At 39.2% G+C, this 25,480-nt stretch overlaps 1 protein-coding gene across 2 annotated transcripts in view; it reads left to right on the top strand.

The window, feature by feature from the left end:
* The window catches only part of BCAT1 (branched chain amino acid transaminase 1), a 97,038-nt gene extending 72,489 nt beyond the window's left edge, over positions 1–24,549 (top strand). For both annotated transcript variants that reach the window (XM_079774971.1, XM_079774972.1), the window contains exons 7-11: positions 1,920–2,062; positions 8,375–8,460; positions 11,135–11,275; positions 15,536–15,610; positions 23,489–24,549. In XM_079774971.1, the coding sequence (XP_079631097.1) occupies positions 1,920–2,062; positions 8,375–8,460; positions 11,135–11,275; positions 15,536–15,610; positions 23,489–23,530 (487 nt within the window). In that variant the 3' untranslated portion in view covers positions 23,531–24,549. The remainder of the gene's footprint in view (positions 1–1,919; positions 2,063–8,374; positions 8,461–11,134; positions 11,276–15,535; positions 15,611–23,488) is intronic.
* Positions 24,550–25,480: the final 931 nt, after the last annotated feature.

Raw genomic sequence — 25,480 nt, 5'->3', positions numbered from 1 at the left:
TTAGCAGCATATGGGAATGAACCAAATAAATTACTATGGTATCACTTACCCTGTGGACATTAATAATATAGCTTACGCCTGAGAGAATTTTGAGGAAAAAAATCCACTGATGGAATATGATAATTAAATAAACCAAACAAATAAAACCCCTTTTCCTTTCAATGCCTGAAACAGTCAGCTTTAATTCTCTTTCCTGCCCAAGTAACTTGATGTTGCTAAGGAATCATAGTTTTAATTCTTCCACACTCTCAAAAGTGTGTGTCTGTTTGTTTTCAAACTGTGAAAATTTTGTATATTTTTAATAGAGTAAAGGGAATTTTTCTTATGAGATAAATCATTTTTCTATTGTTAGATATGGAAAAAATCTCAACAGCTGTGTCTGTGAACTAGAGAAAAGTCAATTATAATAGTTATTTTTTATAATTTTATTTTTTAAATATATTTTTATTGATTTCAGAGAGGAAGGGAGAGAGATAAAAACATCAATGATGGCATATGAGCCTAACCAGTGATCACGGACAACAGGGGGGTGGGGGCATGTGTGTGGAGGGGTTTGGGATGGGAATGGGATGGGGGGGTTTGAGGACAAATATGTGATACCTTAATCAATAAAGTAATTAAAATAAATAAATATAATAAAAAAACACATCAATGATGAGAGAGAATCATTCATCGGCTGCCTCCTGCATGCCCTACTGGGGATCAAACCCGCAACCTGGGCATGTGCTTTGACTAGGAATCGAACCATGACCTCCTGGTCCATAGGTTGATGCTCAACCACTGAGCCCCAGCTAGGCATATAATAGTTATTTTTTAAATGAATTTCACTGGCATAGAAGAGGCTTATATAACCTGTTTCTTAGCTTTTATTGTCATCATTTTATTTTTTCTACCCAACACTATGCAGTATATAACAAGAGTTTTTATTTGCCAGATGAATTGGGTGAGGCAATAATGTGAACTGACCTAAGTTCACATAGAGCCTAATAGTAGAAGGGCAGGAGCTTCCCTTAGCCTGCTGGCCCCAAACCCATGCCCTTTCTACTGGACTGCCTCGTAAAGTCGGGTTAATACTCATTATTTAAAAATATTCATAAATTAACTCAGTTATTGCCTATCAACATCAATTCTGAATAAAGATTATCTGACTTTTTATTAAATAAAAGCCTCATATACCAGGATTGTATTGTCTTTAGATTAACCGATAATTTATTATTTTATTATCTGTGTTGTGCAGGTCTTTTAATGACTCTTACATTACCTCCATTTGAGTAAACCTCATCATTGCCCAGATTGCTGTAGCCATGTAGTCTAATGCCTATTTCTCATAGCTTTCTAGAATATTTTAGTTATGAGTCAATATTCTTTCAGTTGCAAGTCAGAAAACCAACTCAAGCCATCTTAAGTAGTAAAGGGACTGATTGTAAGTAGGGTGGTAACAGTGGATCTTTTGGGGTCTCAAATTGTTGTTGCCAAGTTACTTCTCTAAGCCTCAGTTTTCCATCTGAATAATGGAAATGACCCTGAAGGCTAATTCAATACTCGTGTGAGGTTTAAATGAAATAATTCATGTAAAATTGCTTGGAAAGTGAAAAAAAAATATATTCAATAACCTTTAACTGTTATTAACTTGGTTATTTATCTGTGTTCTCATCTCTCTACTTTTCAAGTTAGAATTCCACAATTTTGCTTTGTGTGTGCTCTTTCTCTCAGATGAGTACAATTAGATCATTTAGGTTCTAACAGCATAATTTAATGTTATGCTGTTAACTAGAAAGTTAACATATTAAGAACATAGTGCATATTAAGAACATAATACATTGATTACATGCACATGTGAATTAAAGACTTTAGTATTTTGGTGTGGAAGTTGGGATAAGTGTATATTTATAATCAGTATGTTTCCTGTTTCTTAAAAGGAATTATGGCTCCTCTCTCTTTGCCCAATGTGAAGCAGTGGATAATGGGTGTCAGCAAGTTCTGTGGCTCCATGGAGAGGACAATCAGATAACGGAAGTAGGAACTATGAATCTTTTCCTTTACTGGATTAATGAAGATGGAGGTAATCCACTCAGATTTCAGCTCCTTGCTTTTTTATTTTTCTTTTCCTTCAATCATTTTCAGTGGGATTGGAAAGAAAAGAACTTGGAATTTAGAACAAAGAAATAAGCAGCACAATTCCAATGTCTAAGTACATACTGTGCTTTTGCTGTCCAAGTAGACATGAGTTCAAGTTTACAGAATTTCTAAAGCTTTTGTTTTTTGGCTCTATATGTATGTATTATTAAGATGTCAACTTAAGGAATTGGAATCTCCACAATTTGAAGATTTGCTACCTTATTCCTAACATTTTTCTTATCGGAAATCCCTTGCACTTGGAGTTCAGGCTCAGATCAATTCAATAGTCATACACCGTATAGTATGTATAAAATGCTATAGTAATAAACACAGCCTACTGATTTTACTGATATGAAATTTAGTATACTCCCTTGCTATAATTTCAAAAATTGTTGCACTTTATACATATTTTGATAATATATCAAAAGCCTTCCAGGTTTACTCTGGAGCTCACTTTAATTGGAACATAGTAATTTTAACCCTTTGCACTCGCTTGCTTTTTTCTCGAGCTGCTACCGATGTTAACCGTGTCGAGTCACACTCAACATCCGAGTGCAAAAGGTTAAGAATATACTGCTCTATCTTGGAATTGTACTTAGATCCTGGTTCATTCAAGTTTATTAATATACTAGATGCCTGGTGCACAAAATTCGTGCACGGCGGGGGGTGTCCCCTCAGCCCAGCCAGCACCCTCTCCAATCCGGGACCCCTCGGGGGATGTTCGACTGCCGGTTTAGGCCTGATCACAGGGATCAGGCCTAAACCGGCAGTCGGACATCCCTCTCACAATCCTGGGCTGCTGGCTCCTAATCGCTCACCTGCCTGCCAGCCTGGTCACTCCTAACTGCCCCTCCCCCACCGGCCTGGTTACCTCTTACTGCCCCCCCCCCCCGCCAGTCTAATCGCCCCCAACTGCCCCCCTGCCGGCCTGGTTGTCCCTAAATGCTCCCCCTGCCAGCCTGGTCACTCCCAACTGCCCCCCCTGCCAACCTAGTCCCCCGTCACTGTCCCCCCTGCCAGCCTAATTGCCTGCAACTGCCCCCCCTCTGCTGGCCTGGTCACTCCCAACTTCCTCCACCCCCCCCCCCCCCCCCCCCCGCGGCCTGGTCACCCCATGCAGCCTGCTGTTCAGTTGTTTGGTCGTCCCTCACTAACCCTCCACCAGCCTGGCTATAGGCAGCCATCTTGTGAGGGCGTGAGGGTTAATTTGCATATTACCTCTTTATTATATAGGATGTCTACTATAAAAATCAGTGCTTCTTTACTACTTTTAATATCCTGAATGCTCATTATTTCTCTTTGCTACTTTTTCTCTTTGCTACTTTTTCTCTTTATTTTTTTAAATTTCATTTTTTTCATAACCATTTATCCTTTCTATGCCCTCTTCCACCTCCCCTGCAACTTGCTTTTGTTGTTGTTGTTCTTAGTTGTCAGAGACCATAGGAGTTCATTGAAGTTCAATGTCTGTAGTATTGAATTAAATGCCCAATAATGCAGATGTATGCATTTATTTCTACTAGAATTTTAATAGTCATAAAAATTTTTAAGAAATTTTTAGGCTTATTTGCATTCTTAGGGTTTTCATTTCATAGTACTAAGTGTAGAAATGTAAAATATTAAGTTTCCAAATACTTAAAACATCTCTATTGGTTTTACTTGAAATTTTAAATGAAATGTTTATTTTAAAGTAGCTCTTTTGTCATTTGGCTACAAATAGAGGAACATGGTCACATGTGGCTGACATTAGAGCTCTACACTGATTTGAGCATTAGTGGCAGAGGCTAATAAGATTGAACCTTACATTCCAGTGAGAGGTAGAATAGTAGGTGTGGTGAGGACACTTATCCTGGGATTGGCCATTGGTAATCTTTGGCACATGAAAAGGCAGATACAGATCATGCTCATTCTTCCATCCCTGCTGTTTGTACTTGGCACTATTTAAAAACAAAAATTTTACTGGAATATTTGTGATTTCTAAATTTGAGTTTTTTGCATATGACATAAGCTGTGCTTGAAAGATGACAGCCAGTGTTGAACTCTGCACTTAGGAGATAATAGATTGATTCAACTCATTCTTCCCACTGGTCCACTCCCACCATCATCTCCCCAAAAACCCACACTACTCCAAACAAAAACAATTACATCAGTCAGAAGTGTCAACATCATCATTTAAGGATGGGAGATGTCAGGATTTAAGCACAGTCTAAATCAGAGCTACATGATTTAACCAGGAACAGTCCTAGTGAAAAATTACGCCTTATCCAAACAATTGTCATGGACCATTTCCACTATGGCTTTTAAAGGTCAGAATAGAAATGAGTGAATTTGTCTTTTGACTCTTACAAAATATACAAGACCTTAAGAGTTATTATTCAGATTATGGTTGCCTGAGATCACTTTAGTTTTAATGTGAATGTACCCCTTCAGTTGGAGGGTGTTCATCTAACAGATTAAATACAAATTAAAGTAAGGAGAAAGGAAATGGAATAAATATTTGGATACTATGAGAAAATGCAGTAGCATACCAGGAATAACCTTTGGACTAAAACTAGAAGAAGACATTGAGGCAACTCTATAGTAACTTTGATTTATACCATGTGGCTTTAAGAAAATATAAAGAGCCCTAGCCAGTTTGGCTCAGTGGATAGAGCATCAGCCTGAGGACTGAAGGGTCCCTGGTTTGATTCTGCCAAGGGCATGTACCTTGTTGCAGGCTCCATCCCGGCCCTGGTTGGAGTGCGTGCATGAGGCAACCAATCGATGTGTCTTTCTCACATCGATGTTTCTCTGTCTCTCCCCCTCCCTTCCACTCTCTCTTAAAAAATCAATGGGAAAATATCCTCTGGTGAGGATTAGAAAAAGAAAAAGGAAATATAAAGAATAATAAGTTGGAAATCAGCAAAATTTTGATTTTCACAAACGTTACCAACAGCAGGTATATGCAGAGTTCTTTTAGCAATAACCTGCTGTCTGTCATGAGCACCCACTCTCTCTGCCGCTTTTGAAAGGTCACTAAAGTAGATAATCTGTTCATATGTCTGTTGGCATGCTCCTATCCCACCTTCCAGTCTTTGCCCACATATCCCATTCTCAGTAAGGCTTTCCTGAGCACCTTACAAAAAATTGCAAACTCGCCCATCCCATGTGGTTCAGTGGTTGAGCATCAATCTATGAATTAGGAGGTCACTGTTTGATTCCCAGTCAGGGCACATGCCTGAGTTTCAGGCTCAATCCCCAAAAGGGGGTGTGCAGGAGGCAGCTGATCAATGATTCTCTTCCGTCATTGATGGTTCTCTCTCTTTCTCCCCCTCTCCCTCTTTCTCTGAAATCAATAAAAATACACTTAAAAACATTTGCAAACTCCTCTCTCCACGTCCCAGCTTTTACCACCTTTCCCTTTTTTTCCTTTCATGGCCTAATACACTATTTAACATAACAATTGTTTGCCTCTGCCTATTAGAAAGTAAGCGGGGAGTTATGTCGGTTCTGCTCACAGCTTTATCCTGGGTATAGAGATAAGCCAACTGCATAGGGTGGGCACTCAATACACAGATGCTTGTTATGATGGAGTTGCAGCCTGATAAACCCTTCGTTAAATTGAAAATGTCATAAATCAAAAATGTATTTAATAAACCTAACCTACCAACCATCAAGGCTTAGCCTGCCTTAATTGTGCTTAGAACCCAGTATCCAAAAACGCTGGCAACACAGTACACAGAGTATCTATCAGTTGTTTATCCTGGAGATCACGAGGCTGACTGGGAGGTGCGATTCGCTGCCACTGCCCAGCATCCATGAGAGCATCGGACTGAACATCTGCAGTCTGGGAGAAGCTCAAAATTCAAAGTTTGGGTTTTCCTGACTAAGTATCACTTTCACTCCATCTTAAAAGTAAAAAAATCATGTCAAAGCATTGTTAGGCCAGGCCCGTCTGTATATTTGTTGAATAAATGAATAATTGTGCTGATGATGTTTAGGGCTCTTACGCAAACCCACATTCCTGGTTCCCATTAGTGCTTGACTTTGGGATGTCACAGATGAATCCTGCTGTTGTTGCTTCTAAATCCTTCAGCTTCTAAAAATGATTCCTCTGTCAAAAACAAGCTGCATTTGTAGGCTCTGTTTTCCTCATGTTGGGCCATCTGGAGCTGGTTCTGGCTCTCATAAGCATGTTTGTGGTTGCAGAGGAAAATGAATATTTCTCACCCAAATGTTGTCATGTCATCATCTCTGTCTGGCAACCAGAGAAACAGATGTTCTGTTCCTTGACCTCAGGCTAGTGGTTACAGTTTGGGTGTTAAATATATTTCACAAAACTGCGTTTGCACAGGCGGGGCCGCCGTTTTCATTTCACTTGATGGAATCTTAGAGCTCAGCAAGCTCCAGGAAAGGGTCCAGTTTGGGGGCACTGGAAGTATGTTTGTCTCTATGTGTGGAGTGTGTGCATATATATATACACACACATGTAGATCCATACATTTATGTGTCTAGCTAGCTAGCTATTGCAAAACACAGGTTTATTTTGAGAGCAACATTTCAAAGTAGCCCCAAGGACGTTGCCAAAACCAAGTTTTCCTCTTTCCTGAAAGCATCTTTGAGATGATTTTTAGACACATTAAAAAAAAAAAATCATACTGCTATATCCTAGCAGAGAGATTATTCATTTATTTTTTTACTCAAAAGCACTTATTACATCCGTTCTGAGCCAGGCAGAATGCTGAGTTTTGGGGACACAGGAATGAATATAGAGTTTTGGTCTTCCAGACAGCTTGTTTGTTGGGGATGTGTGATGTACCCACAGTGCGACCGGTGAGCCCAGACCCCAGTATCCTATCAGAAAGGGGAAGACCCCAGTGTTGGGACCCTGAAGGTCTGGTCCCGACTGTCCTCCACTGTCACCAACCTTGCAAGTCACTTAGGTTTGTAGGGCCTCAGTTTCTTCTGTAAAGTAAGGATTGCCACTAGGTGGTTTCCAAAGTCCCTTTTAGCTGCATAACATGACTTGGGGAGCTCAGAGTCACCGGTGTGATTTCTGCACAGCCTTTGTTACCTAGTGATTCTTTCAAGCATACCTTGTGAATTCCTCTAAAAACACATGCTGGGCAACATATGGTCTGTTACAAGCTTCAACATCTTGATAAAGCAATGATTTAAGGATTGAATTTCTCACAAGATGCAGATTCCTGGGTGCCAGAGGTGGGGAGGAGAAGGGGATGTTGAGTACCAGAGGTTTCCTTATGTAAGGGGTTGATTGTGGATCATGGGCCACACTGGCTCTTGCAGACGGAGAGTCATGCCAGACCGAACGGCGGTTTGGAGTGCCTGGGATCATGCTGAAGTAGACCAGTGTCTCAGCCTTGGCTCTCTATGAGTCACCTGTAGAATTTTGTTTTGTTTTTTGGATTTCTTTTTTCCTTCTTTCTTTTTTGTTAGCCATTACGTGCTTGAGCCCCTCCTGAGCCTATTACATTTGAAACTCAGCGGGTGAGGTCAGCGATTCTATATATGATGTGGATACTCACTTTACAGTTTGAAAATCACTCTAGAGAGATTTATCAAGGGGTAGTGTGGGAGCAGTGGCTGGCCTGAGTAGGCACCCACTCTTCTTGGGGGTGGGCTCCTCCACAGTATTCTTAAAAGGTTTGCTAATGACCAGTGTTCCCAAGTATGATCCTATCTACATTATTCTAATTACTAACCAGCTTTAACCCACTAAATTTTGACTTCACAGTGTTCCTCCTAAGAGTAGTCTATAACTCTTGCTGTTTGTTAGTGGAAAATCATCTCATTTTTTACTGGTTAAGGGTACATTGGAAATGAATAGATGAGTAGTATCCCTCCCTCCCTTCCTTCCTTCCTTCCTTCCTTCCTTCCTTCCTTCCTTCCTTCCTTCCTTCCTTCCTTCCTTCCTTCCTTCCCTCCCTCCCTCCCTCCCTCCTTCCCTCCCTCCCTCCCCCATCCCTCCCTCCTCCTTTCCTCTCTCTCTTTCTTTCTTTTTTCTTTCTTTTTTTCCTTTCTTTTCCCTCCTCCTCCTTCTTCTTCATCTTCATCTTTTTCTTCGAATAGAGATCTACCTGAAGTGTGAATTGAGTTGAGAAATTTGACAATGCAGAACAGTAACATCTTCATGTTTATTACTAGCCAAGTTGCAAGACACAGGTGTTTGTTGTTGTTGTTGTTGTTTTTAATGGCTATTGGTATAAGGCATGGCTAATATAGTTAAAGTTTGAAAATAATCCCGATTTCTAATTGACAGAAGAAGAACTGGCAACTCCTCCACTAGATGGCATCATTCTTCCGGGAGTGACAAGGCAGAGCATTCTGGACCTGGCACGCAAGTGGGTGGGTTTTTGACATGAGCAACTTTTCTCAGCATGAAACAAAAAGTAATCAAAATAAGCCCAGCTTTGTGTTGAAATAATATCCTGAAGTTGCAACCAGTGTTATCTAATCTTTAATCTTAACTTGAGTGAAAAGAACTCTTCTAGAAGAACTGTCTTGGCAAGACTATCAAATAAGCATTGTTTATAGGGAGGGCAGAGAGAAACCAGTTTGTCAAGTTGTCCTGGTGAAGAAGTATTCTAGTACTAGTCTCAAGCTCTATATCAGGTGTCTCCCACCAACTCACCTGGTTTATAATTTGTGTGCTTCCATTTAGCCAGTCCTTAACTTTTCACGTCTAAGTCTATTGTTTCTACATGGCAATGATTTGTAGTTCTCCCCTTCCTCTGTTTATTCCAGCATAGCCATGGTTATCATAGAAATTAAGGAATTCTACTGGCATACGTATTTACTAACATAACATTATTAGTTTGGCTGCCTTTTCCCCCCTTCCTTCATGCTCCCTGTCCTTCCAAATTCCCATACATGCTTATTTTAAAGTCAAAACACTCAAGCAAGTGTAAAATTATTTTCAGTAGACTTTCTGATTCATGTGACACAGGCAAGCATGCTAAACTATTTAGTGTTGGAAATGACATTATAACATACTTAAGATGAATGTTGAATGAGTTGGTTATCTGGCAAAGGTTTTTGGATGGAACTTTTGACCCATGTGTTTAACTGATGTCCAAGGGACATGAAAAGGCTGTGAGCATTCTGTGGTCAAACAGTACTAAAGTACTAATAAGGCAAACGTTTAGAAACACACATTATCTAGGAGAGCACTAGTACATTTCCTCTGGAAAAAGGCTTTGGAAATAGAGGAAATGGGCCTTGTCTACTTCGGGGTTTTGTAGAATTATTTATAGCACAGCTGCCACATGCTGGCTGGCACGTTGGGCATGGCATTTACAAACTGTTTGTATAATTTCAAACAGCTTGCCCTGTCCTAAATATGTTTGCAGTTGCAAAGATGTATTTTCAAAGCTCAGTAATTTTTGTTTTATTAGAGAAAAAATTCAACCAAGTACAGAAGGGTTGATGACAAGTTGCAAGTGGAAATGCTTTCCCACACTAATGATTTGCTAGCATGAAAATAGGTTATTATGGAGGAAGTTTTTTCTTGACTCCTTAGCTGTAATTTATTTTAAAAGCTACTCTAAAACAGTGAGACATAAATGCCAAGAGCCATGTGGGGGGTTACCATTACTTGCCAGACAGGGGAAATTGTCCAAAGATAAGTAAGGGTGAGCAGAGTAAAAACAATTCTGTTTATTTACAAGATTTCCACCCCCCCACCCCCCCTTTTCCAGAACACAGAGCTCAGCTTGTTTTCAGTTAACTTGGCTGATTTTCTGGAATTTATTTACCTTTGAACAACATAATTGCAATTACAGACTGAGATAAATTGAAACTTGCAAAAAGCCATATTTCTATCACAGGCATATTTTCCTACCCTTCCAAATATATGCTTACAGCATGATGCATTCTTCTAATGTTTTGAATCTTGCCAAGAGCTGTGATTTCCATTTTTATCTATTGTAGATTTGCAGGTTTTAAAAAATACTCTTATTTTATTTAAAAAATCTATCCATTTTTTGTTTTCCTGAATTCAAATAGCCTGTTGACAAACTTTGAGCTTTAACCACTAATATAAAAGAATGAGAATTAAACAGATGAAAGAATGTGTACTAAATAGATAGTTTAACCAGATAACATTAAAAAATCAGAATATTTTTGTTTTTATTTCCTATCCTGGAGCAAATAAAATGTTCCAATAGTTCAGCAGAAGTCGATGAGGTTATAATTCTGTGATGAAAATCTAATATGATTCTAAGAGTAAGGGAGAGGATTACTGCGGTAAAGTCAACTGAATCAGTGAGTTTAATTTAGGAAGAAAAAAATATACAATGCAATTTCTCAAATAAAGTCAAAATATACTTTCACTATTTTAAAGTAATGAAATCTTCCAGATGTTTAAACTCAGTCTATGTTTTTATCCCATAAAAGACACAATAGAAAAAAGACCAAATTGGGAGGAAGTTGGATTAAACCTGAATTCAGGTCCACTTTCTGCCATTTACTATCTGTGTGGCCTTAGGGGGAGTCACTCAACTTCCTTGAACCTTTATTTCTTCATCTATAAAACGGGGATGATAATACCCACCTTAAAAATCAGAGAAGTTGGCATGCAATGGATGCTCAATAAATGGTAGCTATAATTATTAATGTTATGATAATGTATTCCCTTTTATGGTAAATAGCACTTAAAACACTGTCAGCTTAGAGTACACATTAAGTAGCACCAGTGTATGTCAACCTTTTGGCTTTAGCCATGACAACAAATAAAAGGCCAAAAAAAAAAAAAAAAACGCACACATGTCTTAAAAATATGCCATGCATTTTATGCTGATAATCTTATATTTTATATTCTGATCCTCTCATTTAGAGAGCCGGTGACCTTGTAGTAGGTGGCTTAACACCTCACTGTGTTTTACCAGTAAGATGGTGTTGCTTTCTACAGCTTTCCCCTCTAAGAATGTAAACTAGAAAGGCAGTACTACAGGGCATTTTCCCCCATGCCTTTTCCTTAAAAATATGTATCACTTTTTTTTCATATATATATTGCAAACAGGGTGAATTTAAGGTGTCGGAGAGGTACCTCACCATGGGTGACTTGACAACAGCCTTGGAGCAGAACCGAGTGAAGGAGATGTTTGGCTCTGGCACTGCCTGCATTGTTTGCCCAGTTTCTGATATCCTGTTCAAGGGCGAGGTAAGACAGCCTGCCATTTCTAAGCATTTGCCTATAATTTAATTTTTTAACGTCTGAACAAATTACTAGTTGGACTCAGAATGCAAAGGATTTTCTTTTTTTTCTTTTTTTTGGTAGCTTGGCATTTCGTTAACTGGGGCGGATTGACCTCATGAACCTGTATTATTAGCAAATTACTTACTCTTGAAGCATAGTCACCTCCATCTTGTATAAAAAACTGCTGTTTGAAACTCTCTGCTATTGTTAGATAGTCCCTAGTCCTGTAAACTCTGTCATTGTAAACTCTGTCACTTTAAGACAGTCTCTTATTCTATAAAATGACTTTGTTTTTAGTTCAAATAATAGAAAAAGATAAACTTAACTGTCCTTGCAAGCTAGCCATCCAATGTAATAGACTAATATAGACTAACTAGAGGCCCGGTGCACAAAATTCGTGCATGGGGGGGTGTGTCCCTCAGCCCAGCCTGCACCCTCTCTAATCTGGGACCCCTCAAGGGATGTCTGACTGCATGTTTAGGCCCGATCCTAGTAGGATCGGGCCTAAACGGGCAGTCGGACATCCCTCTCACAATCCAGGACTGCTGGCTCCCAAATGCTCGCCTGCCTGCCTTCCTAATTGCCCCTAACCACTTCTGCCTGCCAGCCTGATCAACTCCTAACCATGCCCCTGCCAGCCTGATTAATGCCTAACTGCTCTCGTGCCAGCCAGTTTGCCCCTAACTGCCCTCCCCTTCAGGCCTGGTCATCCCTAACTGCCCTCCCCTGCAAGGCCTTGTCCCCCCCAACTGCTCTCCCCTGCAGGCCTGGGTCCCCCCAACTGCCCTTCCCTGCAGGCCCAGTCGCCACCAACTTCCCTCCTCTGCTGACCTGGTCACCCCTAACTGCCCTCCCCTGCAGGCTTGATCGCCCCCAACTGCCCTCCCCTGCTGGCCATCTTGTGGCAGCCATCTGTGTCCACATGGGGGCAGCCATCTTGTGTGATGGAGTGATGGTCAATTTGCATATTACTCTTTTATTAAATAGGATAGAGACCTGGTGCACAGGTGGCGGCCAGCTGGTTTGCCCTGAAGGGTGTCCCGGATCACGGTGGGGGTTCCCGTGGGGCGTGGGGCAGCTTGGGCAAGGGGCCTGTGGTGGTTTGCTGGCCGGCCACGCCCCCCTAGCGACCCAAGCGGAGGCCCTGGTATCTGGGATTTATTTATCTTCTATAATTGAAACTTTGTAGCCTTGAGCAGAGCCAAGCCTCCTGCTCGCTCTGTGGCCGCAGCCATTTTTGTTGGGATTTATTTATTTTCTATAATTGAAACTTTGTAGCCTTGAGCGGAGGCCAAGGCAGGCCAGGGCTGCAGAAGCTTGGTTTCCTCCATAGCCGGGGGCAACTCAAGCCTCCTGCTCTCTCCAGCTCTGTGGCTGCCGCCATTTTTGTTGGGATTTATTTATCTTCTATAATTGAGACTTTGTAGCCAAGCTTCCTCCATTGCCGAGGAAACCCAAGCTCCGGAGGCTTGGGTTTCCTTGGCAATGGAGGAAGCCAAGCTTTCCGCACACCCTGGCCGGCCCTGGACTCCACTCAAGGCTACAAAGTCTCAAGTATGCTCCTTATTGGCTGGTGGGCGTGGCTTGTGGGTATAGCAGAGGTACGGTCAATTTGCATATTATTCTTTTATTAGATAGGATACTAATAATAATTCCCATATTCTTATGCCAAGTACTAACTCATTATGTATTCAAGGTTACAACTGTCTGTAACAATAACACACACAGAGTTCTTTGTAATATCTGCAAACAAAGAGGCTTGAAAAGTATAAATACGGGAAACTTCCTGTATGTGTTGCTCAGAGATTTGGAAGAGACACCTCCCTCTGGGCCACATGCAATAAATGACTCCTAATTAATTGGTTCATTAAGGCATCTTGTATCTCACCTGCTGATTTACGATACAACACTCTCCTCTTCTCAGTGAGTTTGTGTAAGCTCCAACAAGGTGGGAGGTCAATTTTGCCCTTGGACAAGGATATCTGCCTTTTGTCAATTTCGGGTTTTGAGATGTGTCACTAGACTTCCACTCATTACTTTCTACTGGCTTTGTACAGAAGGTTCTATAGGTAGTTAGATTTCAATTTCTGGTTGCCAAAAGTAGTTCCATCTCCTGGAGTAGGAATGGCAAATAGTTATGGGAAATTCATTTGAATGATCAATTCCTACATGTATTACTCTTAATATTATTGATGTTTTTATTTAGACCATTTTACAGCAATTTTTTTATTTGGCAAATCTGGTACATTTACTAAAATCTTCCAGAAAAAAATTCAAGCATTTAGTTGGAAGAAATTTTTCCCCCCAATAAACCAGTCTGATTTTATATGTGCTGTAATTCCATTTTTTAGTTAGTTTTTCTGCTTTCCCCTTTATAACAAAGAGCCAATACTTATGATTAACATCAACAGCTAACTTTGTAACTTAAAGTCATTTGAGTATTATTCTTAAAATGTCAGATGGCTTAAATCACTTATATTAAATATAAATTCTAGAAATTTAATATTCAACACCATAATATTTTTTTCTCAGCTGGCAGATTTTTTTTTTTCTCTGCTTATTTTAATGGTGGCTGCTTCATTGCTTGAGAATTTTAAACTTGCTTTTAGGGAATGGCTCTTGACCTAATTCCATCTACAGACTTTGAAGAGAGAAGAATGACTCTATTATCATTTAGTGCTTTTACTGATTATAAAGCTACTGTTTCATATTTTATTGTGGTAGTATCTAGACATTGGTTACTTTTTTAATGAACTGTGGTTGTCATTAGGTCAGATATCTTTAAGTCCAATTATTATTTCACCTATAAAAATAAGAAGTTTATAAAATTTAACATGCTTTTAATGGTCTTGTGTTAGAGGGCATTTGGAACCAAAAGGTACATCTAATTATCCTATTATACTAAAGGGCATAATAAGAAAGGTGAGAACATGGACTATATACTAAAATCAGACTATCATGCCTGCAAGCCAGCGAGGCATGAATGGACATGACTGAAATATAAATTAGGGTCATTAAATCATTTTCATCCCTGAATTTAACCATGCGATCCAAGATTATGAAGGTTGTGGCTCCTGGAAGTTTGGCTTGTAACAGATATAGGTTTAGAAGCCCCTTTTGCGAAGGCATAGACTTGCTTTAATTTATGTCCCCAAATGATTTACTATAATGCAAAATATCTTTGAGTTCTTATTTCTTGCTGAGAGGGTTAGATATGGAAGCCAATCATTTATCTTTGTTGATTTGAGGAATGCTGGAAGAGGTAGGGTTTCTTAAGTGTAGCCACTGTTTTATCCACCCATAGCTTCTCATTTGTTTCTCAAGTTATCCCGAAGACTGGCATATAAACAAGTTGTGCCCTAAAATCAGTTGGTAGGCAATGGAAAACCTATCATTGGCTAGTTACTTTTTATTCAAATTTAGAATAGAAAATAGGCTTTGAAGCTAAAATAATCTATCTATATAAAAGCCTAAGCGACCAGCCTGCACAGGCTGTGTGGGGAGACCAGGCTGGCAGGGGGGTTAGTGAGGAACGACCAGAGGACTAGCAGCAGGCTGCGTGGGGCGACCAGGCCGGCAGGGGGGCTAGTGAGGGATGACCAAACAACTGAACAAGCAGGCTGTGTGGGGCAACCAGGGTGGCAGGGGGGGCAGTTGGGGGTTACCAGGCCAGCAGGGGGGCAGTGAGGGGCGGCCAAACCGGCAGAGGGGAGCAGTGAGGGGCAACCAGGCCAGTGGGGATGCAGCTGGGGTTGACCAGTCTGGCGGCGGGGCGGGAGGCAGTAAGGGGCAACCAGACCAGTGGGGGGGGGGGCAGTTAGGGGCAACCAGGCCAATGGGGGGGGCAGTTGGGGGTGATTAGGCTGGCGGGGGGGGGGGGGGCAGCTGAGAGTGACCAGGCAAGCTGTGGGGCAGTTAGGGGCGATCAAGCAGGCAGGCAGGTGAGCAGTTAGGAACCAGTGGTCCCAGATTGTGAGAGGGATGTCTGACTGCTGGTTATCCCCTGAGGGGTCCTGGATTGGAGAGGATGCAGGGTGTGCTGCGGGGACTCCCCCCCCCGCCCCCCCGTGCACAAATTTTATGCACTGGGCCTCTAGTCAGATTATAATAGAGCCATTTCTTCTTTCCAGGAGGTGCCTTCATACAGTGGCATCACTGAGTGTCTTACTTGTGGCACAGTATACATGAATATCCTCATTATCTCATGTCTGGTTTTCTTTATAGACCCTACACATTCCGTCTGTGGAGAATGGGACTAAGCTTGCAACTCGGATATTGGACAAATTGACTGATATTCAGGTAAGGTGTATTTTGTCATCTTATTTTAATCAGCATTTAGAACCAAATCATATTTTAATGGCAAGAAGAGAGTAAATACTGCCATTTGGGGTCAACAAATTAAATCTAAGGAAGATGTTCCTGATAGTATGTATGGGCATAAGCAATACAGAAATGGGGAAGAAAAGACATATTTTTTTAAAAAGGAAAGAAAGAAAATAATTGTTAGGGAATCTAAATTACTTAACATTAGAAAAAATAGAGAGAGAGCCCTGGCCCAGTAGCTTAATTGGTTGCAGCATTGTCCTGATGCACCAGGGTTCTACCAAGGTTGTCCAGGGTTGGGGGTTTGATTCCCAGTCTTGACACATGCAAGGGGCAACCAGTGGAGGCATGGGTAGGTGGAACAGCAAAATCGATGTTTCTCTTTTTGTCTCTCTCTCTATAAAAATTTAATTAAAAAATTAAAAATATATATACATTTTGATAAATCTATAAATCTCATTAAGATGTATAATGCTTTTATAAAAATCTTGAAAGTAGAAGAAAGCACAGAAGAAAATTAATATCATATGTGATTCCAACACTGAGTTATAACTACTGTTAATTTTCAATATGTCAACTTTTAATATTTTATAAGCATTTATATATTTTTAGAGAAATTGTTTTCTAACAAAGTGTAATTTTACATAATTTTTATCTGCTTTCTTCATTTAATAAGTCATTTGCTTTTTCAAAATAACTTTAATTCCATATATGAAGTTAAATTGAATTCTATTATGCCTATGCACCAAAGTGTTAAAGAAACCTATTGTACATTGATTTTGTTAGTGCTTCTTTTACTATTATAAACAGTATGTTTTTTATTATTTCTTTGGGATAAATTCCTGGAATTGTAATTGTTGGGTCAAAGGGTGTGCACACCTTTTTTTTTTTTTTTTAGATGCTACCTTTGTTTCGCCTTTTTTTTTTTTTTTTTTTTTTTAAGCAGCAATCCAACATCTCACAAGGTACTTAAGCATCTTTCTAGGCAGGCATATCAAATACCAGGAAGTTCAAGACTGTTCTATAATTTGTAAATACTTCAAAAGTTATTTGAAGATTTTGTTGAGCCCATGATTGCCAGTCGGTGAAAATAACCAAGGGGAACTGAGATACTGAAACATAAAATGAAGTTTGATAGTTTTGGTGACATCAGGTGGTGCTGGGTCTTAAAACTAAGCAGAGATTCAGTTGGTTGGGAAAGCAGCAGATCCTGCAGAGCAATTGAGGTCCTCGGATAATGATAAAAATGGTATTTTTGAATACTTGGCAACTTTTATGTAAAACTCATTGTATTTATAAAAGGAAAGAATAATAGTGTTTTTCATCAATGAGCTATATTACTTCCACCCTTTAACAAACATTTTCTATAGGAATTTTCTGCAAATCAAATAAAAGAATATCTTAATTTTGAAGACATAAAATCTATTCAGAGTTGTTTTCTACATTTGTACATAGAAACAATGAGAGGTAATTTGAAGAAATATAATGAAACTGTTTTTATTGGTGTTTCAGGTGTTTATATTTTGGTGTCTTCCCCTCCCCCCCAAATATATGCACACTTTTAACAGCTGATAGCTCAATTTTGAAAATAAAGTGTATTTTAATAAACACTGCTTTTATACTTAAACTATATGTATACATTTTTGGGAGGACACACTATATTTTTTAGAGTTTTCTGAGTAAATCTGATGGAAGTAATGTTATTAGAGATTTTCTCAAATCAAAAATATAAACAAAAGTAAAATATATAATTTGCTAGATTATAAAAACCTTTATCCAAAACAGAAGGTGAGAAATTTTTAAGAGGGGAGGAAGTGCATTATAGTGATAAGAAACAAAAACTAATTGGGAAAACTTTCTTGAACAAATTGTACAGAGAGAATGTTATATTTTATAGCAGTTAATACACAATGAGATCTGAGGGTTACCTCTTGGAGATTACATGACATAAGAAATTTTGAACTGACTTGATTTGGTTATAAAGGATGGAAAGGAAAAGTAGTCAGTTAGGCTGAGGGAAAAATCAGGTTAAATTTGAACTGAAAGAAAGTTCTAAGTGAAGGTGTTCAACAAATATAATCATGAAGCTTTGGCTAAGGAGGGCGAAGAGCAGAAATGTGCATCATTGAGATGGTCGAAAAATAATGCATCAGAGCCCTAAAGTATGAGTAAAAGAGAAACCCAAAGACATAATTTTGGGACAAGATGGGAAGCCATTGCAAAAATTCTTAGAACATTTTTGAGAGTAAAATTATGGACTCCAAGAGTGTAGGTTACAAAAGTGATTTTTTTATTCATTCATTCATTCTTTCAACAAATATATGTATTAAGCACAAACAGGGTGTTCAAGTGCTGGTGATAGTAGTTAAAAAAAGGGACAAATAATTAGTGCAGTCAAAGCACACTGATATAGAAGGACAAAATTAATATTCAATTTTCATGCGACACCATGTAAAAAGATTTAAAAATAGATAAATATAGAGAGCAGAGAAGAAACGTATTTTCTTTTTACCTGTATTTTCTCTATATACTTTAGTGTCTGTGGCGAAGAAGAAGTTAATAATTGTGCTTTTGACCCTAGGTAGTAATGTATAATGGATAATGGTAGTAACACTAAAAACTAATGATTCATTCAGAGCTCAGACTGAACAAAGAAACAAAAGGAGACAGTTATAGAACACATGAGATAATACAAATGATTCTGAATTCAATCACAAACCAAAAGCACCAACACTGCACCAAACTGTTAAGTAACAAAGGACCATCATGCGGAATCTGAGACTACATCTTTCCTCTTCAATTACTTTGTTTGTGGACACAAAACCCAAAATTTCACAATTATTCTCTTACAAGATGGCAAATTAGTGCTGTCAGCCCAGCTACCTGGTTGTCTGTTTCTCTCCAAAAGAAATAATTTAAGTAACTATTGAGGGAAAAGCATAGAATTGTGTCATGTTTCACATTTGACCTCTTTGACATTACATGGAAACATGGACATTAACTACAAAAGGCTCTAATAAATTGAAGGAGAGTAGCAACAGCCAAAAAAAAAAACCCTTCAGATTCTTTCCAAGGTAATTGGAGGTTGAGAGGGGTGAGAATTCCTTCTTAACTATAGATCTGATTGTCGTTTAACCTGTGTACTTTTGTATATGAGTAAGAATCTCTGAAGCTAAATATTCATCCCATTTGGCTAATCATTCAGAGAGTTTTCTGGGTCTTAGATCACACTACCAATACCTCTTTGGAGGGGAACATTTCAAATGGCATTTTCTTTTTTCTTGTTTTCTATTTTTCTCTTTTTAAACAACAAAGAAAAACACTTCTGTGTTCACACTTAACCAAACTTAAACTTGGACAGCATTCTCCATGTTGCCCATGATCCCTTTCCCTCCCATTTCTCTTGGCTACACCAGTTACTCACCATCCTATTCACCTGCTCTGACCATTTGGGGTCTTCTCTGTTTTCCAATATGCTCTGCTGTCTGCTGCTTCCTCCTGCCTCTGTACCTTCTCCAATGTGCCCACTTGGTAAGGTATTGGTTGTCCTTAAGACACATGTTCTTTAGGAAACTTTGAAATCTCTCTTGAACAATGTCCCTTTCCCTCAGTACAAACATACATTCATCCACTTCAATGCTGCTTCTTTCTCCAGCTTCCATATTACCTATGATTATCACATTATGGCCTTTAAATTATGAGCTGGGCTTGTTTGAATGTAGGGATTAATTCTCTTTTTGTAACTCCACTCACAAAGTTTGGGCCATAGTACATACTTAAGAATGTTTCCTGATTAAATGAATCAAGGGACAAATGGTGAGGAATAGACCAAGCACATACCAGAGAGCAAAAACAGGTTGCTCTTGTATATTAACACATCCTGAGAGGAGGTGAGAGGAGGTCTTGAATAATGTCAAATTATTCTTCAAAAAAATTTCGGAGAATCTGGTTTAGAATTTTGCAAAATGACATACACATCAATACTGGTGTCGGAATTAGTTAGAAGCTGGAACTCAGGACTTAACTATGAGGGGTAGCATGTCTGAGTAACTGGCAGTGCTGCTTCTGAGGTTTCCGGAGGTGGGAAGTAGTGACTGCAAAGACCAAGAGGTGGATGTCGTAAGTAGTTCAGAAAAACACAATGTAATGTACAGATGATGTATCATAGAAATGTGCACTTGAAACTTATGTCACCCCGATACTTGAAAAATAGATAAATTAACTTTAAGATAGTTTGTTTAGCCCTGTCCAGGTGGCTCAGGTGATTGGAGCATTGTCCCGTACACCAACAGGTTGTGGGTTTGATTACCAGTCAGGGCACAACGTACCTGGGTTTTGGGAGGCAACTGATTGATGTTTCTCTCTCATATCAAAGTTTCTTTCTCTCTCTCCTTCCCCTCTTTCTGAAAATCAACAACAAAACAAACATAGCCTCAGGTGAGGATTAATTAAAAAAGGTAGTCTGTTTAAAAAAAAGTAAAAGAAAAGGCAAAGCTTGACAGAATTAAAAAATCTATTTTCTCACTAGAGGCTACAGAAAGACCCTTTGTGGTTATGGAATTTTTCTTGTTTTCAGTGGAACAGTTTGATGCGGTTCAGTTTTCAGTAAGGAGGTAGAGCTCCACCCCTTTTCCCTGCAGGTGTCCTGAGCTGTCCTTCAGAGTGTGTGCATTCTAAGTGGACATTTCCAGGTTGCTTTAATGATGCGGTCCTGTGACCAGCTCTCAGCCTCTCCTTGTTTCCTAAAGCACACTTCTCCACATGCTATGGCATTACAGAAGTTTGCAAGGCCATTGAATAGGATTTGAAGAACGACAGATTATTACCTGGTAGGCAGTACTTATTATATGTTTATGGCATTGTAGAAAGTAAGTACATGGTATACAGGTTATCCTTTTGTGTTGCTAAGAATTAAGAATTTTTTTCTGCTGAATATAAAGACATTTTAGCAAGGGCCCTGTAAAATTATTTGCCATCATACATTGATTATGAAGTAATGAACTTGACATTAGTCATGTTTTGGTTGAGGGTTCTAACTGGCATTCGTGAAAGGTGAAAATTCTGCATATCACACAGATAGTTTTCCACATTGTCTCAAAGTACCATCCCAAAGCCCCGTCTTTGATTCCAATGAACAAAATCCAGTGAATGCGACTTACAGAAGGCCTGCCCAATGCTGAAGGGGTGGGCCTGCTGCTGTGGTTTGTAATGACATTGGCAATGGTAAAAGGACAGCCTCGCCCAGGCAGGCATGTGTTCTCTTTCCCCTCCTCGGGGCACCTACTCTTGGGGAAAACATGTAATTTGTTATCTCTGCTAAAATCTGCCATCTCTACTTTGAATTACTTTCCCTTGCAAGGTTAAATCGAATTATCCATCACGCACATGAAAAGTTTGATTGCTAACTGCCTAAGTCTAGACGTTGTGAATTACCCATATTATCCGATCTCTGGGATACATCTCAGAATGCTATGATTTTACATAAGAGCATAAATTGCAGGATGAGAGGGGTAAAACTTAATACATATTAGGCAGGTTCACAGAGCAATATGGCCTATGACCATTATTGTAACCAAAATTGATTTTCCACTGGTTCTAAAACTAAGGCAACTGATTGAACGCAAATTTACTTTAACTGATGAGACTGAAGATGAAATTATAGTGGTCATGAATCACAGTTCTACAGATCTGCTAAAATGTCAATATGCTGACATCCAAATGTTATTAATGGGAAAGGTGTCTAATGTATTAATGGGATTGCAAATAAGAAAAATAAAACATATATTTTGCTCTCACCTTACATCATGTTGACACCATACATAAATCAGGCAGAATCTGGCAATGTTTTATCCAGCATTCACCATGAATCAAGAGTCAATAGTGGAGGCCACACTCTTTAGGTATCCATTTCTGATGTGGATTAAGCAGGTCAACATAGTCAGTCACTGGGCTTCCTTCACTCTCCTTTTCATGTAAACCAGGAGGTTGTAGGTAGGCCCTTTCTTGGCTACCAGTAATTTTTCCAATTCGGTAGTTTCTGCTCACTGAGGTCTTGGACACAGCACATGGACCATGTGACGTAGGAGAACTGAGCTTACGATTACGAGTCTCCTAGAGCCTTGGTGTCCTCATATATACAATGAGAGGCTTGGCTTATGAGTTCACAGTTGATTTTTAAGCAGCAGTACTTTCTGCAAAAGGAATCTTTCCTGGAATCCCAGTACACAAAACCAATCAAAGTGGAATTATTCTGAAGTGAAGAAGTAAAAACCAGAGCCCCACTTACTGGGTTCATCCAAATAAGATTATTAAGGTTCTGTCCAATTCAGAATTTTCCGATGTTTTGTATTAATTTCAGCCGAGTGATAATAGGATTACAGAGCCAATTCATGTGAAAAGGGGGCATCCTCTGATGTAGGCAAATGCCTAGTGGCAGACTTCATGGCATGTTACTCGGGTAGGGAGGGTCTGTTCCAGGTCTGTCTCCACACATGACTATGTGAACATGTGCAGGGAAATCAAGATGGTGGTCAATAACCTGGTCTTTGGTGTGAGAGAGACCTTGGCTGGAGTCTGGACTCTACCATTTACTAACCACACCCTTAAGAAAGTTATTTAATCTCCCTGATATACAGTTTTCTCATTCATAACATGGGATTGACAATAGCACCTACTATCTGGGGTTACTGTGGGAATGAATAACTGAGGTAGTAAGCCTGTAAGGCTCTTGGCACAGGGGTACTGGCATGCAGTACTTGCTCAAAGGGTGAATGCTCATTTAAACACATGTTTGTTGAACGAATGAATGAACACATGAATATGGGATTGGCTTCCTGTTTCTGACATCTGGAGTATCTTAATGTTTCATTTAATTCCGTTTCAAATATGAAAATTTAGGTCTGCGAAAGCTAACTTGCTGATGCAGATAATCTAATTGTGATTATGATGCAGGTCCATGATTTTCGAAGGGATAAGAAAAATTGGGATGCTAACATAACACAAACAACTTTCATTTAGAAAACAAAGGCATTGTTCAGACCCACTGGGCTTGTCAATGTAATATTTTTGTCCATGAACATAAAAGGCTCTTGAGAAGGGGGATGCTAGAACAGTAATTCTCAAACCATAGCTTCCATCAATCACCCGAAGTGCCTGCTGAAACACAGGCTGCTGGGACACACCTGCCCGTTTCTGATTCAGGAAGACTGAGGTGGTGCTTGGGATTTTGCATTTCTAACATGTTGCCAGGTGACACTGATGCTACTGATCTGGGGAATATACTTTGAGCATCACTTCTTCAGAGTAAAGATGACATAGTTAAACCCAGTTATGCCATTTGGAGAGCAGAAGCTAAATACAGAATGGTAATGAAACGGCATGCACGTAAGCATATAAGGGACCTACATCAACTGTAAATTTTAGTCCAACAACAATTATAAGATTTGTTATTCTTTCCAGATATTTGGTTGTTTCTGTCTAATCTTATTTTTTAAATATATTTTTATTGATTTCAGCGAGGAAGGGAGAGGGAGAGAGGGGGATAGAAACATCAATGATGAGAGAGTCATTGATTGGCTGCCTCCTGCATGCTCCCTACTAGGGATTGATCCCACAAGCCAGGCATGTGCCCTCGACCAGAATTGAACCCGGGACCCTTCCATTCACAGGCCAATGCTCTATCCACTGAGCAAAACCATCTAGGACTGTCTAATCTTACTTTTCATGTGAATATATTTTTTATGTTCAAAACAGAAGTGAAAATTTCGTACGTGTTGTTTATTTTGAGTTTATTTATAAACTATTCCAGCATTGTTAGCTTATAAACTGAAACATGTTTTCTTGTTTTTGTTGCAGTACGGAAGAGAAGAGAGCGACTGGACAATCATCCTATCCTGAATAGAAAATACAGGATATTTTCTGTGTGCTAATGGGACAGACTGTTGTTTTTGAATTATGGTAGATTCTTTGGCTAGCTGTTTTTAGTTGTGCATAATGTAGTATATATTATCAGTGTTAGCAGGGTGATTGTTTCCTTATGCCAGAGAAAATGAATTGCAACCATCAAATGGCATTTTGTAAACTTGGTAGTAGAAGCTTATCTGACCTTCCCTTAGTAAGCCATATAGCATAGCATTCCCTCAGTAATTTAGTGTCTCCCTTCGTATGTCACTCAGATACAATAATGTTTGTTTATTCTTTAGCATAGGTTATATTCTGCTCCCCAACCAAATGAATTTTTGTGTGTGTGTGTTTGAAAGGTGATCTGAGTACATTTTATAGGTCGCACTTCCTCTGACATGTTTTCATCCTCAGAAAGTGTTTTGTTTTGTTTTTAATCAAAAACTTTGATAAACTGGATTTCCTCATGTCTCATTTATTTTGCAGGCCCCAAGTCCATCTTAAGTCAATGTCTCCCTTCTTCCTGACGTCGCATTCTGCTCTAAGCTCTCCTTGTGCGTCAGCAAGATGCGTGCACATTTCCACCACTGCCCTTTCCACATTGTATTGTAATTGGCTGCTTGTTAGGCTCCACAACAACACTGAGGACCTTGTGCCTTCGAGATCTTTGTATCCCCAATGCCTGGCACATAGTAGGTACTCAGTAAATAATGAATAAGTGAATATTTACCTTCTATAGAAGTGAACCTTCTTTGTTTCTATATTATGAAACCTCTTTATTAGAATGGTGATTGATCCTGACATTGTGTATATTTACCTCTTATTGCCATTTGTTTTCCCTGGACTGCTAAGTCATTAGAGATACTCAGAGGCACAGTTCCTTGGAGGAATTACTTCATGTGTAAAGACTGTCTTGGAATTGAACGTATAACTCTACAGAGAAGTCATGATATCATTCCTACCAAATGGAAATTACAAATGTTATGTGTTAAATAAAAAATAAATCATCATAATGAGGTCTTTTTGTTTGTTTGTTTTTAGTGGGAAGCAAAAAGAGGTATGCTCTGGTTTTTATACATTTGGTTTTACAGTTGATCTTTTTGGTTGAATGGGGATTGGATGAGCACGTGGTTAGGGCACAGGGAGAGCAATTATAGATGATATTTTCCTCGTTTAGGAACTCTGAGTTAAAATTGTATCCTGGTTATCTAGGGGAAAGTAAAAGTAAAATAGCAAACATTTACCCTTGGAAGGTCAGCTCTCAGACATTCTATTTTGGTTTCCTTTGGTACTAATAACTTTTCATCTTGCTGATCATATTTTATTCTCTTTTCAAAGCAAGGAAAAATAACATTCTAAAAGTTTGATGCACCGAAAATTTTTCCTTAAGGCATTTAGCAGCACATAGCAAATGGGACTTTGATTCTTTCCCAAGACTTTTGGCCATGGCGTCTTTTTAGATAGGAATGGTAAAATGAAAATTAGGGAAGTATAAGATGAAAAAGAATGGTAAAAATATCTCTTAGGGGGCTTTTAATTGTTGATCTGAAGTCTTGGGAGAGTGTTCTTTTCAGCCCTCAGGAGTTTTCTCTGTCCCCTACACTCCTCCCCCACGTAGCACTCTAAGGATTTAGCCTGGGACCTCATTTTTAATACAGTATTCTAGAAAAGACTTCCCAGTAATTTTAACCTGTCAAGTAGCACATAAATGACCAGACTCACATTCCTAAGAGAAATGGAAATCCTTTGTTTGCTATAAATGCTTTTTATACTTTGCATCCCTAAATTTAGTATGGCAAGACATGTCCATTACAAAAGCTAGAGAACAATGTTTTGACATTATGTCTGTATAATTTCTCAAAATTTAAGAGCATTTTAAGCCCTTCCCATCAGACTTGTGACGTTTGAGAATATATATTTAAAGAAACTGAAGGTCTCATATAACAG

The sequence above is a fragment of the Cnephaeus nilssonii genome (genome assembly GCF_951640355.1).
Source record: "Cnephaeus nilssonii genome assembly, chromosome: 6".
Classification (NCBI taxonomy): Eukaryota; Metazoa; Chordata; class Mammalia; order Chiroptera; family Vespertilionidae; genus Cnephaeus; species Cnephaeus nilssonii.
The sequence above is the reverse complement of the archived record's forward strand: the minus strand, read 5'-3'. Positions and strand labels throughout refer to the sequence as shown.